Below are 16,685 nucleotides of genomic sequence, written 5' to 3'. Positions count from 1 at the left end.
CATTTAAGTTCATCTGAGAAGTCAGGGTAGAAGCATCTATGTTCCCTCAGCTGCAGTTCTCTGTGGAGTGATTTATAACACATTTAGCCAATGCAGAATCCAATACCCGCTCCCAAAATGCAAAGGTGCTTTTCCAGGTGACATTCCCCTATAGAATTTTGCTGTCCACTGTACTGTGTGAGTAAAGGACTGTCCCTAGGCTTTCTGGTCAGTGATGCTGGTATTTCCAGTTAGTTGATCAGTGACTGAAGAGAGGAATCTATGTATCATCAAATCCCAAATCCCTTAGTTAAGCTAGTGACAGAATCCTGTGATTGGTGTTCCCTCAGCTTGGTAATAATGGATGTCTGGCCTTTCCTGTCTTGGCAGCCTCACGAAGACATCAGTGTGGTGTCCTGGAATCGGCAGGTGCAGCATATCCTATCCTCTGCTCACCCCAGTGGCAAGGCTGTGGTTTGGGACCTCAGGAAGAATGAGCCTATCATCAAAGTCAGTGACCACAGCAACAGAGTGAGTGTAGAGAAGGCTCTGATTCTAACTAGCTTACAACATGCCACATGTGACTACAAAGCAATATCACAGACTCTTGGGAACAAGTGTTTTTGTTCTGGGAGCTGTTGGGACTAGTTCTCTTGGAGTTGTAGCATCAAAGCGCCTCTTTTTTTTTTTTTTCTCTAATGAAATGGAGAAAAAGACTCCTTATTGTTCCTACAATTCAGGCACTCTAGTGTTCAGTTTCTGCGTTCACAGCTCATTTATGAGGAGACTCCTGTGTTTTAATCCCAGCTGTCTTGCTAAGTCAACTTTGAACTTCAACTTCTGTGTGGTAGTGGGTGTTTTTTTGCTGTGTATAGAAGGTAGAAATACTTACTGCCCAGAGCAAGACATTGCTAGACTTGCTTTATTTCAAGCATTCTAGGCGAGTTCAGTACAGGATGCCATGGCTCTGGGCCATTTGTGCTTCTGCCAGCTTGCCTTGCTGAATTTTCAGCTATGCTATTTTTGTCCCTAGATGCATTGCTCAGGAATGGCCTGGCATCCAGAAGTTGCAACCCAGCTAGTCCTTTCCTCCGAGGATGACCGCTTGCCAGTGATCCAAATATGGGACTTGCGTTTTGCTACCTCTCCTCTGAGCCAGCTGGAAGGGCACACGAGGTGAGGGCTTGCATGTGGTGTTGCCTTTTTCAAGGATCTCCATCTTCTAAAAGGAGACATCTGAGAGACTGGGCTTAGGAGAAGTATGATTTTCTGCTGGGCCTGCTTTGTTTCACAGATGAATCTGGTTGAAGGCAGAGGTGAAAACTACCATTTCTGAGCCTAAGTGCTGGTGGATGGTGCTTTCTTGGTAACTGGGTGGCAGAGTGGACTGGATAGGAAATATGACTCATTTCTTTCTGATCTATTTTAGGGGAGTTCTATCTGTCTCTTGGTGCCAGGCTGACCCCGAACTGCTGTTGAGTAGTGCCAAAGACAACCGGATCTTGTGCTGGAACCCAAGTATGGGGGAGGTACGTAACCACAGCTATAAGGACACAGTGTCTGCTTTATGGAGTTGTGTGCTATGCCCTGTGTGTGTCCCTTCCCTGTATCCCTGGGGAGTGCCAATATAATTTTCTCAAGTACCTCTTTTGAACTCTTCCTGTCTGGAGCGAATGAGAGTGTTGTCCATATCCAGACTGAAAAAAAACAGAGACAGGCAGAGATTTTCCCTGATACATCTTTGTCCAGAGATCATAAAGGGAAGAAAACTTTAACTGGGACTTAAAATCAACCAATTTATGATTTCTCTTGCTATACTCACACATTAGTGTTCTCTGTTTCCATGTGTTTCCTCTTCTTCCTCCTCTTAGTAAGTTTTTTTTAGGAGAAAATTTGAAAGAGAACAAAGAGCATTTTTTAGGGTCACTGAGAGGGGAATAAATGTAGCTAAATAATGTGTGTAAACTTTATTCATGCTTCACATATATGGTTATCTAGTCATGTATCTCAGAATTACCATCTCTGGAATATTTAGGTATCAACTGAATTAAAATAGGGCTGTGTAAAAATGTTTTATGCACACTTATTCATTCAATGCTGAATTTTTGGATAAAACTGAATTTTGAACTTTGAACAAAATTCATGCAGTTGATCTTGATGATAGCATAGGGAAAGTGCTCTAACAATACTGAACAAAGTCCATCTGGGAGCCCCAGGCTAGATTAATTTCATGGGACAATTTCACTTAGCTGACCACTTTTGCCTGGGAGGCAGGGAAAAAAATTAATCAAATTTCCTAAAGTGCATGAAATGTTGCTGCTGTAGTTTCATGGGATTTGATGCTCACTTTGTGCAGAACTCTAGTGGTTAGAAGAGAATCAGACTCTGAAACATTCCTGATGTCTAATTTTTACAAAAGTATTTTCACTGTCTTTTAGTAGAAAAATTAGAAGAAAAAATACAAACAATTTTAGTGCAGCTGTCTTGTGTTTATGCATGCTGCTGTAGATTTGCAGTCCAAATTTAAGTTAGACTTTTATGTATGTGTATTGTTAGGAGGCTCTTCTTGACTTGGTACCAATTAACAGAAAATTTCCAGGTGATACAAAAGTTGGGAAGGTTTGCAGTAGTAGGGATAGTACAGTTACACAGAATGACTGATCTGGTAAGTTTGGGGGAGGGGTTGGTTTCTTTGGTTTTGGGAGATATTTGGGGTTGGGTTTTAGGTTTTTTGGGGGCTTGTTTGTTTTTCAGTTTGGCAATCTAGATTTTAATATAAGCGAGTTATATTAGTTTGCTTATACCTGGGAACAGAAAACACAGATCATGTTCCCACAGAAAATGAAACTGTGATTGTCTATACTTTGTTCCTATAAAGCATAAAGGAAATCTCTTCATTTTACAAGCTGGAGGTTCAAAGTCAAGGTTGTATTAGTTTATTGCCCAACATCAGACAGGAAGGAAGTTGGTGGCTGGGCCATGAATTGAACTTTGCATTTTTGAGTGCTGGACCATAAACTTGTTGGCTGCAATGACCTTCATAGTTCATGTGCAGCTATTACTGTCCTCTCTTCTTGTTGTCTTTTTTTTTTTTTCTGTTGGCTCTGTACTTTCCTTGTCATATTTGTTATTCCAGACTATTCTTTCTGTTTATAAGCTTTTGCTCATGACACTTTCTTGCCTCTTGACTTCTGTTTTTCTTGTGTTGTTTTCTGGTGTCTCTCCCTTGGTTAACAGCAGATGTGACAAGGCCGTAGTACTCTGATACAGTAGTACCTAAAAAGTAGCACAAAAGTGACTTGTTGCTTTTGGATTTTATTCTACAATCAGAATCCTATTTTATAGGAGCTTTTTGTGGCTTTCTGCTGTTTGGACTCAATGCACTATAACTTGGTTGCAAATGCATCCTTCAAGAAGTGAAAATAAGATTTACAGTGGTGATTATGTAAATTAAGTGTGACACACTTGCTGTGGGCAAGTAATTTGGGGAAGGCAGGGGACTATTTGTGTTGTGCTTCTGTCTTTTCTCTTTCTGTGATAGGTGGTTTATGAGTTGCCCATTCGGAGTCAGTGGTGCTTTGACGTCCAGTGGTGCCCTAGGAATCCTTCAGTCTTCTCTGCTGCCACTTTTGATGGGTGGATCAACATTTATTCTGTTATGGGTGGGAACTTGGAAGCTCAGCAGAAGACGCAGGCTGACAAGGTAAAGTCCTGTGAACGTGTTACACTTGACAGATTGGCAGTTTCTCACCTGACTGCTCAGAGTGGTACAAGTGCACATGTGTAACAGCAGGATTTTTAAGCAACACAGTCTGTCCCATGCACCAGGACATATGGTGGTGTGGTGCGGGAATCAGAAGCTACCACCTCTTGACACAGTGTGTAAAGAAAACCAAGATCAAGTGGAGTTTTGGGGTCAGATATATTTTGTGGTTATCACTACTAGACTAAAAATAAAGCAGCACACATGTTAGATTAACAAACTTGACTTGTCATTAGGTTAAAATTAAATACATTTATACTAGTTAGTAGGATATGTTATTCTTCATTAGTTTAGAAGATAATTTCATAAAGTAGCTTATAAGCCACTATTAGCAATTTTCCTCAAGTCTATTGACTGTAACTTGGCATATGTTAATGTTTTTGATACTGAAACCCATTACTTAGCCAATGAATAGATGAGCAAACTCTGAACAGATTAAATGTCACTACTGTCTAAAATTTTAGTTTTAATCTGGTGTCTAGTCTTTTAATTCCCTCCCTCTATCCCAGCCAACAAATGCCTTACAATACAGGTTTTAAGAGAATACGTATGAGCCGGCTTAAATGTTATTTATGTAGTCATTTACAGCTGACTGAGTTCAGTTTCATAGGATTTGCAAGAGGCAGAAAATACTTTATCAAGCAACAGCTGTGGGAGATTAAGGATTTATTTAACCCATGGAGAATTTTCTTTCTGTGCATTCTTCGTGTTCATGCGCCACACTTCCACTGTTCAAAACTGGAGAACAGTAGTATAAAATAATTCCTAGATAAATAGAATAACAAGTAGGAACACAAGCAGAAGGAGAAAATGGCAGTTATGGTGGCAAGGCGTTTGTGACCAAGAGGTTGCTCTCTTATGAATTCAATGTTATTAGGACAGAAACTCTGTTACAGACCTGGTGGTTGATGATACTGATACCCTGGTTGTGTATATTTGTTTTTTTAAGGTGTAGGGTGTTTGATCTCTTAGATATCACCTGTTCCTCAAGAAATAGACCTCATTGCAGTCTACAACTCCCTTGTGAGGGGAAGAGGAGGGACAGATCTCTTCTCTGTGATGACCAGTGACAGGACCTGTGGGAGTGGCCTGAAGCTGTGTCAGGGGAGATTTAGGTTGGATATTGAAAAAAGGTTCTTCACCTAGGTGGTGGTTGGGTGCTGGAACAGGCTTCTCAAAGAAGTGGTCATAGCAACAAGCCTGGCAGAGTTCAAGAAGCATTTGGATGATACTCTCAGACACATGGTGTGACTCTTGGGGATGATCCTGTGCAGGGCGAGGAGTTGGACTCAGTGATCCTTGTGGGTCCCTTCCAACTCCGCATGTTCTGTGATTCTGTGAAATATTCTTTCTTTGGAATTGGTTTCCCCTCAAAAAGACGAAACATTGCCAGTGATTTTTTGTTCAGCAACCTTACCTTGATGAGCCTTATGTTGCTTCCTTTTGGGTGTGCTGGTTAGCTGAATTTTGGAGCTATTCCCTATGGTCCAGTCAAACTTGAACAGTGTTTTTATCTCTAGCAACCGATAAATCTATGCAAACAATGTTAAAAATTAAAAATGCTTGTCAACAGCATTGTGTGTATGCTTACTGACTCCCTCAATGTCAGAAATCTGGATTGGGGGCCACTTTTGACACACTCTCTTGTCTAGACAAGAAAGTTTATTTCATCAGTCTCATCTAAGCTATAAAACCTTGAGACATTCCTTAAAACTAACCCATTTGAAAGACTCCAGCAACAGAAAGGGAGTCAGAATTCCTTTGTGAGCAAAACAAGAAATAAGCTGGATAACTTTTGACCATATGTTGTCACTGTCTTGCATAAAACAAGTAATTTTGTAACTCCTATGTTTGAGCTGGGTGCTGGGCCAAACAGTGTTTGTTAGGAAATTTGCCTCTTGCTAAGGAAAAACTGCTTGAAAATCTCTCAAGGTAAAACTTTCTTGAGAAATGATTTCTGGAACTGTTTGGAAATACAATTTCTCTTGCATAGGGGCTTGGTGGTATTCCAGGAAGAGGTGCTGTACTAGCCTTGTTCTTCATCAGTGAGGAAAGTAACTAATTCCTAAGCAATAGTTTTTTGTCCATACAGAGAGGAATTGAATTATATCTTGTTCCTATCACCATCTGATTCTAGATCTCTTCCTCCTTCAACAACCTGGATCCCTTTGGCACAGGACAGAGCCTTCCTCCTCTGCAAGTGCCAGAGCAAGTAACTCAGACCACCTTGATTCCACCATTAAAAAAGCCACCCAAGTGGATTCGCAGACCTGTGGGGGTTTCATTTGCAGTAAGTGACTGAAGCATCTTTAGCTGAAAATTTAATAACTGTGTTGTCTTGTGGCACAATCCTTTCTTTTCACTGGAGAAACCTTTATCTTTCTGTTGCTAGTTGTTCTAATGCCTGTTTAAGGTGCAGTGTGGTGTCCCATGAAGTGAAGATCTTCTACTCAACATTAAGATATATTTCCAACAAGAAAGAGTCCTGTAGCAGAGAGTGGGAGATTATAAATTAACAAATCTAAGGAAGAGTCATAAAAGCTGTCCTTGTAGGCTGACATGCATTCTCCTCTGTCTTTTTCCTATCCATATATTTAACTTTCTTTTATCTTTGCTCCTAATGTGGAGGGCTAAATTGTTCTTTTAGCCTGTGGCTTGACTTCTTCTCTGTCTGTCCAGTGCCTGCTCTTCACCTGATAGTTTTGATCATTGCAGACTGCCTCTCCATGTCACAAAAGAACAAACAGTTCCAAATGGTACTTTTTCCTCTGTGCCTCTCTGGCACTTGCAGTTGGCTAGGCCTGATAGGATATGCACAAATGATGTGAACTCCCTCAATTCCCCTGCCATCCATACACTTTTAAACTCTTGGGTTCCTTGTTCCTTGTTCCTTGGGTTCACAGCTGAGCTTGAGTCTGCCTTGCTAAATGAAGAGCTAAATGAGTTGCTTTTACCTCTGTTTATAAAAATGTTTATTGTGTCTCCCCTTGTCTTTCTTAGTTTGGAGGAAAACTGATTACCTTTGGTCTTACCAAAGCTCCTGGACAGCAAATGCAGCAGACTTACCCACATCAGGTATTCATCAGTCAAGTCACTACTGAAACTGAATTCCTACTCCGATCCAAAGAACTGCAGATGGCCTTGCAGTCAGGGAACCTCCTCGATTACTGCCAGGGCAAGATCCAGACAGCCAAGCTGCCATTTGATGAGAGCCTTTGGAACTTCTTGAAGGTAGGATGGCTGTGGTGAAATACAGTGGTCAGTTCTTTTATGGTCACGGGGAGAATGTGCTAATTATGGTCTGCTCTAGCCCTGTATATTTCTCTAAAATAGAATTGAATGAGTAGGGTAGTTAATTTTCTTTAGATAAGTTTTTGCAGCTAAGATCTTGGAGGTTGTCGTGTTTTTCAGTTGATGTAGTCTTTTCAGTGGACTCATTTGGGCTTCCTCAAACAGGATTTTCTCATCTCAACACACTGCCAAGCTGTATCTGCCTGCTACCTGTGGAGTTCTATCATTGTTATTTCTCAAAGCAGAGTCCAAATGGGTGGTGAGATTCCCCAGAATAAGGGAGAGAGCTGCAGTGGCATGAGGACTGGCTAGCCCTACACAGGACAATGCTTTCATTGACAGTTTGGTAATATGAAAGAGTTCAGTAATAAGGAGTGGCCACTCTTCTGAAAAGACAGCGCTTAGTCTTGGCAGTGGTTTATGGACACTCATAGGCAGATTGTGTGGAGGGCAAAATATTGGTATCTTTTCCATAGTATTATATTTGCATGAGGAGTCTTGAATAGGATAGCCAGGTGTAGTCTAGGTGGTCACAGTGGTCTCCATTGCTGCAGTTGTCTTCAGTTGTATTGGATGAGATACATCGACCTGTCACGTGAGTCAGTTTTTATAATCCAGCTGGCCCGTGGTCCTGAGCGACCACTCCAGCACAAATAAGATCTATTATGATTGATTGTCTTAAACTACAAACCAGGCTTCTGTACAGAAGTGTCTTGCAGGACCATTTCTGCCTCTGCAGGAACAGTTGCTGAAATGGACAGTTTAAAAGTATCTTATCCATCCACAGTTTGATCAGTTCTGTAGTAGGAACAGCATGGGACTCAACTGAGAGAGACAAATTCTCCTTGCAGAATGTTAATCATGCCTTAAAATGTACAAATAGCACCTGTCAATTAGACTGTGTGCAGCCTGTGGGAATCCTTGTGACTCTCTGAAATCCCCACCCAGAGAGCTTCTGTAACAATTGGTTAACTAATTCTTGTGAAGCCAGCTAGGAGTTCAGGCAACCACCTTGTCTCAGTTTCATCCAGTCTCAGATCAGTCCATTCTCTCTGTGTAGAGATTAGCTTGGCAATTCCTAGACCATCCAGGGAGTTAGTGACCAAGTACACTAGATATGCATACAGTCATAATCTTGATGTACAGTTGTACCTCAGTTGTAACATATTTTTTGTCTTTTTAATATCCTTTGGGACTCAGGTGAATTTGGAGCAGGATTCCAGGACTAAACTCCTAAAGCTGCTGGGCTACAGTAAAGAGGATCTGCAAAAAAAGGTAAAGGGTCTTTCCAATAGAGAAAAACCTTTACAGGACTAAAGCTACTGCAGAAAAATTGTAGGGTCCCTACTGGAACCAAGCAAGTGATCTTACAGCACACAAAAGACCAAATTGTGTGAAATTTCAGCTGGGAGTCACCCGAAGTATATCCCATTAAAAAGGAAATGCGAGCACAATGTAGCTGTACTGAATCAAACCAAAGGGATCTTGAACCCAATTATCCTACTTTCAGTTGTTGGTGCTCTTGGAAGTGTGTAACACCAGTGCAGTTGTGAGAACTTCTTTTAGCGTTCTGCTCTCTGCGTCTCAGAGGGTTCCTCAGCCAGGGAGAAGGTGGAGACAGTCTGGCTCAACACTGAAGGATAATGAACTGAAAAGGATAAATAACCTCTGATGGGCAGCCAGACAGGAACAGGGTGAGGTAGAAGTTTTCAAACAGGTGGAAGACCTGGGGGAATTGCGTCTGAGGCTTGCCAGTCCCTTGGTACCTTTGCTGTGCACGTGTTTACTTTGATAGGGGCTTCACTGTGTGCATGTCTGTTACTTTTTTAGATTGCCTCATGTTTGAGTAATGGCATCCCAGATAAACAGCCCCTTCTTGAGGCAGATGATACAAACGCTGCGCAACCAGATCAGGTATGTCCTGTACATCTTGCCAGCCTGGGAGAGCAGAGGAGGGCAGAGTGAACAGGAAGGTTTAATTCCAACCACAAGTTGTTGGGCTCAATGCCAGCATTGCAAAGGGCAGTTCACAGGCCTGTCAGACCCTTACAGGGTCAGACTAAATGATCATAACTGTCCCTTCTGCCTTCAAAACAAATGGGTGAATGATGAAGAAGGACTCCTGGCTGTTAACACTGCAAGAAGGCCTGCTCCACCAGTGCTGATTTCTTCAGTGATAGAATTAGCCTCACCCCAGCTTAACTTCATGCTACAGTTCTGGATTTCCTCTATGAAGCTTCTGCTGTGGTATTTCTTTTGCATTTCTTTCCTTTTCATCTCTCTCCTTTAAAATATCTTTTCACATAATTTTGGTATGTTCATATTCTTCCAAGGCCTGGTTCACTGTAAATTTTTCTCCTCTAAAAACTTTTATATGTTCAAATTAGTAATCTTCTTCACAAACCTTAAACACTGGCTCAGATATTCTAGGGGTACAAATTGTGTCCTGCATTTCAGTAGAGCACGAGGCATGGCTGTGATCCAACCTGTTAGTTACAGACTTCTCTTGTTGGTCTTGTCCCTGTTCCATCCAAAATTGTTCAGCTTACTGAAGGGCTGACAGTTGAGTTGATGAATGCTGGCCAGCAACACTGTTGCATGTCTTGTACTGCCAATCTCCTAAACTTTGTCAGTAGCAGCACTGCTCTTGTTGCTGCCCTGGTGACAGGTTGATAGAGCAGTGACAGGAGGCATGATGGGTTTCCAAGTTGAAATAAGATTTATATAAGCATGTGCCACCAAATGGAGAGCAACCCCATCCCATTCCATAATCCACTAAACTGTTTTGGGTAGGATCTGTGTGTTCAGTGAATTAATTAACCTCTTCACTCTTTGCACAGCTATTGATGAATTCCAGCAATGATGTAGCTGCTGTTTCCTCCTCTTCAGCCTTTTTTGATAACCTTATCCCGCAGAATATGAGCACACTGGAGATTCCTGTCACTGAAGGTATGTTACATGAAGTGTGTTTCTGCCTTCTTAGGAAGAGGGGAGAGGAGGAAAAACCAAAAAAGTAGAGAGAACAGAAAGAATCTAGTCCACTCCAACAAATGGATACTTTTAAAATACGTGACCACTCCAAGTGTCATGCAGCATATCTCAGCATCGAGCAGAGAAATACTTTTCCCAAATAAGAGACCCATTAAAAATTTAGGAGAATCTTCCAGATGATGGAAGACTTAGAGTCAAGTCAGTGTTGTTTTTTTCTAAGTGCGAAACCTGATTTGGGTTTCTAAATTTTCTTTTAGCTGGACTTGCATATGCTTTTTACTGCCTTCTCTTTAAAACAAGCATTATCAATGCATCTGGGTGATGGCCCTTTGGGTTGACTCTGCTTCTCACCTCTGTAGATACAGATGGACTCATCAGCCAAGCCCTTTTGTTGGGGAATTTTGAGGGTGCAGTGGAGCTGTGCATGCGAGCAGAGCGCTTTGCTGATGCCATCATCTTAGCTATAGCTGGTGGGGAGAACCTCCTGAAGGAGACCCAGAGGCGCTACTTTGCTAAGCAGAAAACAAATCTCTCCCTGGTAAGTGACAGTTTTGTGTGCACACTGAGTAGGGGAAGGGGTGCACTGTCTTGGCAAATGTTTGTCTGAATATATGTGGAAATGCTTTGGCAGGAAGTAGAATGTGAGCAGAATCTGTGCATCTCCTCTTGATATGGCATTTACTTTAATATCTTGGTAGTTTTAGGACAATTTTATGTTTTCCACATTGGAATGTCTGTGTTCTCTGTTCCTTTTTGTTTTTTCCTAATAGTTTCCGTCTTGGCTCCTCATGCTTGTAACTTGTGGAGCATACTGCCCCTTTACAGCTCAACTAGGGAGTTCCTAGCTTATTAGTTTACAAAGAGGGAAGTGTAACAGGGGTTGGGATATCGTAACACTGTGTTCCCAGTCATTGATACCAGCTGCTCTGAAATAAGATAGGTGTTAGATCTTTAGTCCTGTCTAGTGTGGCTCTTTCCGTATTCTCTTAAGTGGTTTGTTGGGCTTTTTTGCTTTCCTGAGAGGCATCAGGTTCCAGTTGCTGTTAACATAGGGATGCTGAGATTCGTGGACCTTAATGTACAGTGAGGTAGTTGCTGCATAGTGGGAAGCGTGCTTGAAAGTGAGCTGTTGCTGTGGGTGCCCTTGCTTAGGCTGTCAGCTTATCTTTGGCTTCAGTGATTGACAGGCCTTCTGCTTCCCTTGCAGCTGCTTTCCTCCATTGTGCAGCAGAACTGGCAAGATATTGTTTGCACATGTGATCTACAGAGCTGGAAGGAGGCACTGGCCATCTTGTTAACATACTCAAAGCATGAGGACTATACCCAGCTCTGTGGTATGCAGTGTACTATGTTTGATACAATTTCCCTTGCCAGGGCACCTCCGGACTGCTTACAGAAAGAAGTGAATAGAGTTGAGGAAGGAAAGTTCAACTCATTTACAGCTACCTGGAACTTATTTAATAACTGTGGACTGTTGAGTTAGAAGAATGATAGATGCACACTACAGCTGAGAATCATGGTGTAAAGTTATATAGGCAGATACTTCCTGTCACCTCTAGGAGTAGCATGGAAAAAAACAGGACAGGCACTAGGCTGAGACACAAAGAGGGTGATAATTATTCTTTTTTTCTGTGGAGAAAGGTATTTCCTTGACAGTAGAAGGTCAGGTGACTTCATTCCCTCTAAAACAGGTTTACTCTTTGAGCACCCTACTATTGCCTAGAAATTCCCACACCTCTTTTGAAAAAACAAACAAACCAAAAAAAGAGTGTTGGATTTTTTCACTGAATTCATCATCTGGGCAGACATATAAAAATTGGCAGATATAGAAGAAGTACTTTTTTTCTTCAACCAAATTGGCTTTGAGATTCCTTCATGATGCCCATTTTTCTGTGTTATCCAAGAATTATGCAATGGAGCTGTTGAAGGGTCTGGAGCACAAGTCTTATGAGGAGCGGCTGAGGGAGCTGGGGTTGTTTAGCCTGGAGAAAAGGAGGCTCAGGGGATACTTACTCCTCTCTACAACTACCTGAAAGGAGGCTGTACTTCTCTCAAGTAGCAAGTGATAGGACAAGAATAAACCAGTCTCAAGTTGCACCAGGAAAGGTTTAAGTTGGGTATTAGGAAAACCTTCTACACTCAAAGAGTTGTCAAGCATTGGAACAGGCTGCCCAGGGAAGCAGTAGAGCCACCATCCCTGAAGTTATTTAAAAAACATGTAGATGTGGCTTAGGGACATGGTTTAGTGGGACTTGGCAGTGTAAGGTTTACAGTTAGACTTGATCTTAAAGATCTTTTCCAGTTTAAATGATTCTAATTGGGTGCAGATCCAAAGCTGTCAACAGCTTTTCATGCCAAGCCAAAGTAAGAATGCTGAGAGATGAGCATTGGGTTTAATGAGCTCTTAAAAAAAGGAGTGTGTTAAATGTTGGCTGCATTTCTTCCTTTCTAGACATGCTGGGTGCCCGCCTAGAGTTGGAGGGAGATGGAACCTTGTCCAATGATGCCTGCCTCTGCTATATCTCGTCAGGCAATGTGGAGAGGTTGGTGGAATGCTGGGTAAAAAACCACGAGACTTCGTCACCACTTGCCCTCCAGGTACAGGTGCTATAATGTTGGTTTGACTCCTCTTTAGGCCATTCTGGTAGCCCTGAACGGTTTGCATTATCCCATCAAACAGGGTATCTGGCTTCCAGCAGGCAGTGAAGACCTGTTTGTGCTCCCAAAAGTATCCCCTTCTAGCCTGGATTACAGGCTTACGTCAAAAGGAGGCTTGCACTCCTTTTCAGGGTTTGCGTGTTTAGAGAGTACTGACCACATTGCACATAAATCCAGCCAAAGACAGGAGTCGTGGCCTACCCGCCTCTCTTACATACTGATGTCATCTCTGAGCTTCCTTTTAGTCAGGGAAGTTTGAGGTCTCCCTCTTCTTACTGGTAGTAGCCTGGGAGTGCATTTGCTGCTGTGCTTATCATGTATAACTTAATGCACCAGTTATCTGGCTGTACCTTCAGAACAGCCTCTGGCAAAATAAAATGAAGTCTAGACTGTGTTATTCCCACTGCAAGTAGAATGATCATGTATGGGAAGTCACATCTTGCAGATGAATCAGGGCTTTTAAGTCGATGTTATTACCTACCTGTTACACTTAAACCAGTCCTGGCTAAGTCACTAACTCCCATTGTGTCTGTCACTCGCCAGAATGAGCTAGACAAGTCTTCCACTCAGATATCTGCAGATAATGCCCTCTGCTACAGAGTACCCTGGTTTTGCAATCCCACTAGTGAGTAACAGCAAAAAAAGGCATCTTCAGCACTCCTGGTTATGTTTGAAGCTGGCCTCCTCTCACCAGTGGGAATGTTTCATTCTACAGCTATAGACATTACTTTGATTTCTAGGAGTTGAAGGAGTTTGGAATAACTAAAAACCTTCTGGTCCATTTGTCTGCAGTAGTAGTTTTTTCTAGTGAATTTCTCCTGGTGTGGTTTTAATCCTTCCTCTTCCAAGCTGATAGCTTATAACTCCTAGAGTGTGTAGTAACTTCCTAGTAAAAAGATTGTAGTTGATTGGAATGTCCTTGTGGCTTCTGATTTTCTTTTTTTCCCTTACCATAAAATTAGCAGTGTCAGGGTTTGCTTCCTGGTTCCTGTGTTTCTCCAAGTGTACCTGGGGAAATGGTCATCAGTGACATATTTGGTAGGGTGAAGTAACTTCTGTCCACATTGGACCCGATGTCAGCTGAAAGTGGGGAGAGCCATCTGGTATTGTCTCAGCATGAGATGGATCAGTAAAGCTAGTCACGTTCTGAGTGGTCTCTTTCTTCCCTCCCCCTGTCTTATTCAGGATCTCATAGAGAAGGTGATGGTGCTGAGCAGGTCCATTGAGATGCTCCGAGGCACAGCAGGACCAGCACCAGGCCCTGTCTTGGCAGAACGAATCACCCAATATGCCAATCTCCTGGCATCACAAGGATGCTTGGCAGCTGCAATGAATTACCTACCCAGCACTTCTAAAGAGGTGAGTGAGAAGCAGGTTGTTGTAGAAAAGAGTACTATATGGGGAAAAATGGTATTTTGTATGAGAGAGAGCTTGGGTTTTGGCATATATCAGGAGTTAAGGTTTCACCTTCATTATGGTAACTTGAGAATAGAGGTGTGTGAGGGGATTCCAGAATATGGCTTTTGTCTTCATTTGCTTTGTCTTTGTAGTGCCTTTTATTCAGGGAAAAGGAAAGGAGCTATAGAACTGTAAAACGGCTGATGGAGAACAACACTGGGAAGCAGCTGTCTGGAGAAGCTGCCTTTGTTCCTGAAACTAGATGGTAGAGGAAGGGGAGGTCACCTTGCAGTTTGAAACAAATCTCTCTAGTGCCCAAATATGGGGAGAGATTGGGGAGGGAATACTCCATAAAGACTGGGGGTTCAGTGAGACTTCATCTGCCTGGGAATATGGCAGGTGATGTCTCAGACTGTCATTTGCTATTTGTTGTGGGTTTTTTCCTGGTGGCTGTTGGGGAAATGATTAGTTTTGGAGGTTGATTCACAGTGCTTTAGGTCAGAGTCTGCTTTAAATGCCTCCCCAGCATATTCCATCTGGGGCTCTCAAAGCACTTCTTCTAAAGCACAGTTTGTTTCAGCTCCTGATTGAACAGCTCCGAGACCGGCTTTTTCATGCTCAAGGGGAGAATGTGGGTGATCAGCAGCCACCCCCTTTTCCCTACACTCGTGTCAATGTAGGGGTCATTAAACACTCATCTCCAGCAGCCAAGGGTGGTTCTGCCCTTGAAGGAGCAGCCCACAAAACAGGTCCCAGACATCCAGAGAAGGTAGGCCTTAAGCTCAGGTGTTTATAGCCTGGGGAGGGGGAGGAAGGCTACTGGGTTGTGGAAGGCGTATGAAATAATATGAGATGACACAGATTGCAGACACTGAGAAACTCATCAGTGATGTCCTTCACTGGAACAAACACAACCTCTGTGATAATCCAAAAGTAAGCTGTTTGTCATCTTTTCAGAAAGCCCTGTCCTACATGCAGTCCCTGGAAAAGGCTGTTAAAAGTGTAGTGATCCACTGAGATCTCAAATCTGAGGGTAAAGGGGCTGTGGTTCACTCTCCTGTGTCCATCTTACCCTCATATCTTAGTAAAATTAGTGTAGTAGGGCTTCATCTCAGTTCCTGCACAGGAAGACTGTTCAGGAAGTTTTGCTTCTGGCCTCTTTTACTTCATTATTGTTCCTTCATTATTTCCTCTAGTTGCATTTCCAGGAGGTCACTCTATGGAAACTGGCTCCTGAGGACTAATCCTTTTGAGAGCCAGAGAATACTCTGAAGAGTGGGATGCTCATCTTGTTGAGCAAGTTATATGGTGGGAAAGGCCTTTGATCCTGTTCATCCAGGGCACTGGCAGCAGCAGCACCTTCTCTTGCCTAAGAAGTGACAGGGATAAAAGTGCATCTGCTTGTCTGTGTATGCACATGCCTCTGTTGGCCATTTGCAAGTTCTTTGTTTTTTAATTGCAGCCCAACTATCAGTCATCATTTGCCCCTTCAGCACCATCTCAGCCTTCAGTGCTTTCCCTCTTCACGCCTCAGCCGGTGCCAGCCATGTCTGTGACACCTCACCACATTGCCACTCCCCAGGCCAGCACGGGTCCACAAACAAGTGTTTATTCCAGAGGGCACCCATACCCACAATACAACTTGGGCTTGAATCCAGCAACTGTCTCAGGGCCAGGTAAGCACTGTCTGATAGTTGTGTCCATTTCCCAAGTTTTCTGAGACTAAAGTCTTCAACATGGATGGCTGCTCTACTTTCTTCCTCACAGGCCTATTGTACTGGCAAAGAGCAAGTCAGCTGTCTGAGAGGCTTTTCAGTGCTTCTGACACATCAAGTTCTAGTAATTGTTGCTACACATCCACTAATACTAAGCATATGTAGGGGTGGAGAAGCCACAGTTAACTTAGTGGCAGTTTGACTGTTTTAGCCAGGGTTGTGGCAAGATATGCCTGGCATGGATATTCTAGGGTATGGCTTGAAGAAGGGAAGACTTACTAGTATGAAAGAAACCATCAAGAGTAGTTTGCACATGAAACAAGTGATGCTGATACACTCTCTTTCTTGTCTCTAGCTGTGTCACAGTCTCAGCCATTTGGACCAGTGGGAGTCAGACCTGCTGGTCCTGCTCCCTTCCCCAGCCAGCCTCCTCTGCCAGGACAGTCCATGCCCATGACATCTCCTGGTGTTCCACCACCCAGGCCTGCCCTCTTCACTCCAGCCTCAGTCCCATCATCTCAGCTTCCTGCAGCTTGTCCTCTCCCTGTGGCAAGTCAATCTCCTCTAGATTTCTCTTCAGCACCTTTCAACAGCCCCCTGAACATGGGTTACCCTCAGGGAGGTCCTGGAGCTCCATCTACTAAACCCCTGCCGGCAGCCATTCCTCCTCCTCCCACAGGTAAGTATGGCTTGTGTGACTGGTGTGTCCAGGACAAGCCCAGATGGGGTTTACAGTACAGAATGGACATGGATCTTCTGAGATCTGGTCTGTCACCATAAAGGCTGGATACGGTGCTGAGGCAAACCTTACAGGCACATGGTCTTGAGTCTTGCTGTGGTGGTGAAACACAACAATAATGTCAGTCTCATTCAGCTGTTCAGCTGTTGTG

General features: G+C 43.1%; 1 protein-coding gene across 5 annotated transcripts in view; it reads left to right on the top strand.

Moving 5' to 3' along the window:
- SEC31B (SEC31 homolog B, COPII coat complex component) overlaps window positions 1-16,685 on the top strand; it is a 34,998-nt gene that overhangs the window by 8,759 nt on the left and 9,554 nt on the right. For all 5 annotated transcript variants that reach the window (XM_027667250.1, XM_027667245.1, XM_027667247.1 and 2 more), the window contains exons 6-21: window positions 370-510; window positions 1,013-1,155; window positions 1,409-1,508; window positions 3,521-3,682; window positions 5,880-6,032; window positions 6,743-6,973; window positions 8,234-8,308; window positions 8,864-8,947; window positions 9,874-9,982; window positions 10,384-10,562; window positions 11,232-11,358; window positions 12,477-12,622; window positions 13,868-14,041; window positions 14,661-14,849; window positions 15,543-15,756; window positions 16,151-16,474. In XM_027667250.1, the coding sequence (XP_027523051.1) occupies window positions 370-510; window positions 1,013-1,155; window positions 1,409-1,508; window positions 3,521-3,682; window positions 5,880-6,032; window positions 6,743-6,973; window positions 8,234-8,308; window positions 8,864-8,947; window positions 9,874-9,982; window positions 10,384-10,562; window positions 11,232-11,358; window positions 12,477-12,622; window positions 13,868-14,041; window positions 14,661-14,849; window positions 15,543-15,756; window positions 16,151-16,474 (2,551 nt within the window). The remainder of the gene's footprint in view (window positions 1-369; window positions 511-1,012; window positions 1,156-1,408; window positions 1,509-3,520; window positions 3,683-5,879; window positions 6,033-6,742; window positions 6,974-8,233; window positions 8,309-8,863; window positions 8,948-9,873; window positions 9,983-10,383; window positions 10,563-11,231; window positions 11,359-12,476; window positions 12,623-13,867; window positions 14,042-14,660; window positions 14,850-15,542; window positions 15,757-16,150; window positions 16,475-16,685) is intronic.

Source organism: Corapipo altera, unplaced genomic scaffold (genome assembly GCF_003945725.1).
Source record: "Corapipo altera isolate COAL_440 unplaced genomic scaffold, ASM394572v1 327, whole genome shotgun sequence".
Taxonomy (NCBI): Eukaryota; Metazoa; Chordata; class Aves; order Passeriformes; family Pipridae; genus Corapipo; species Corapipo altera.
Note: the sequence above shows the minus strand (reverse complement) of the source record. Positions and strands in the feature narration are given on the sequence as shown.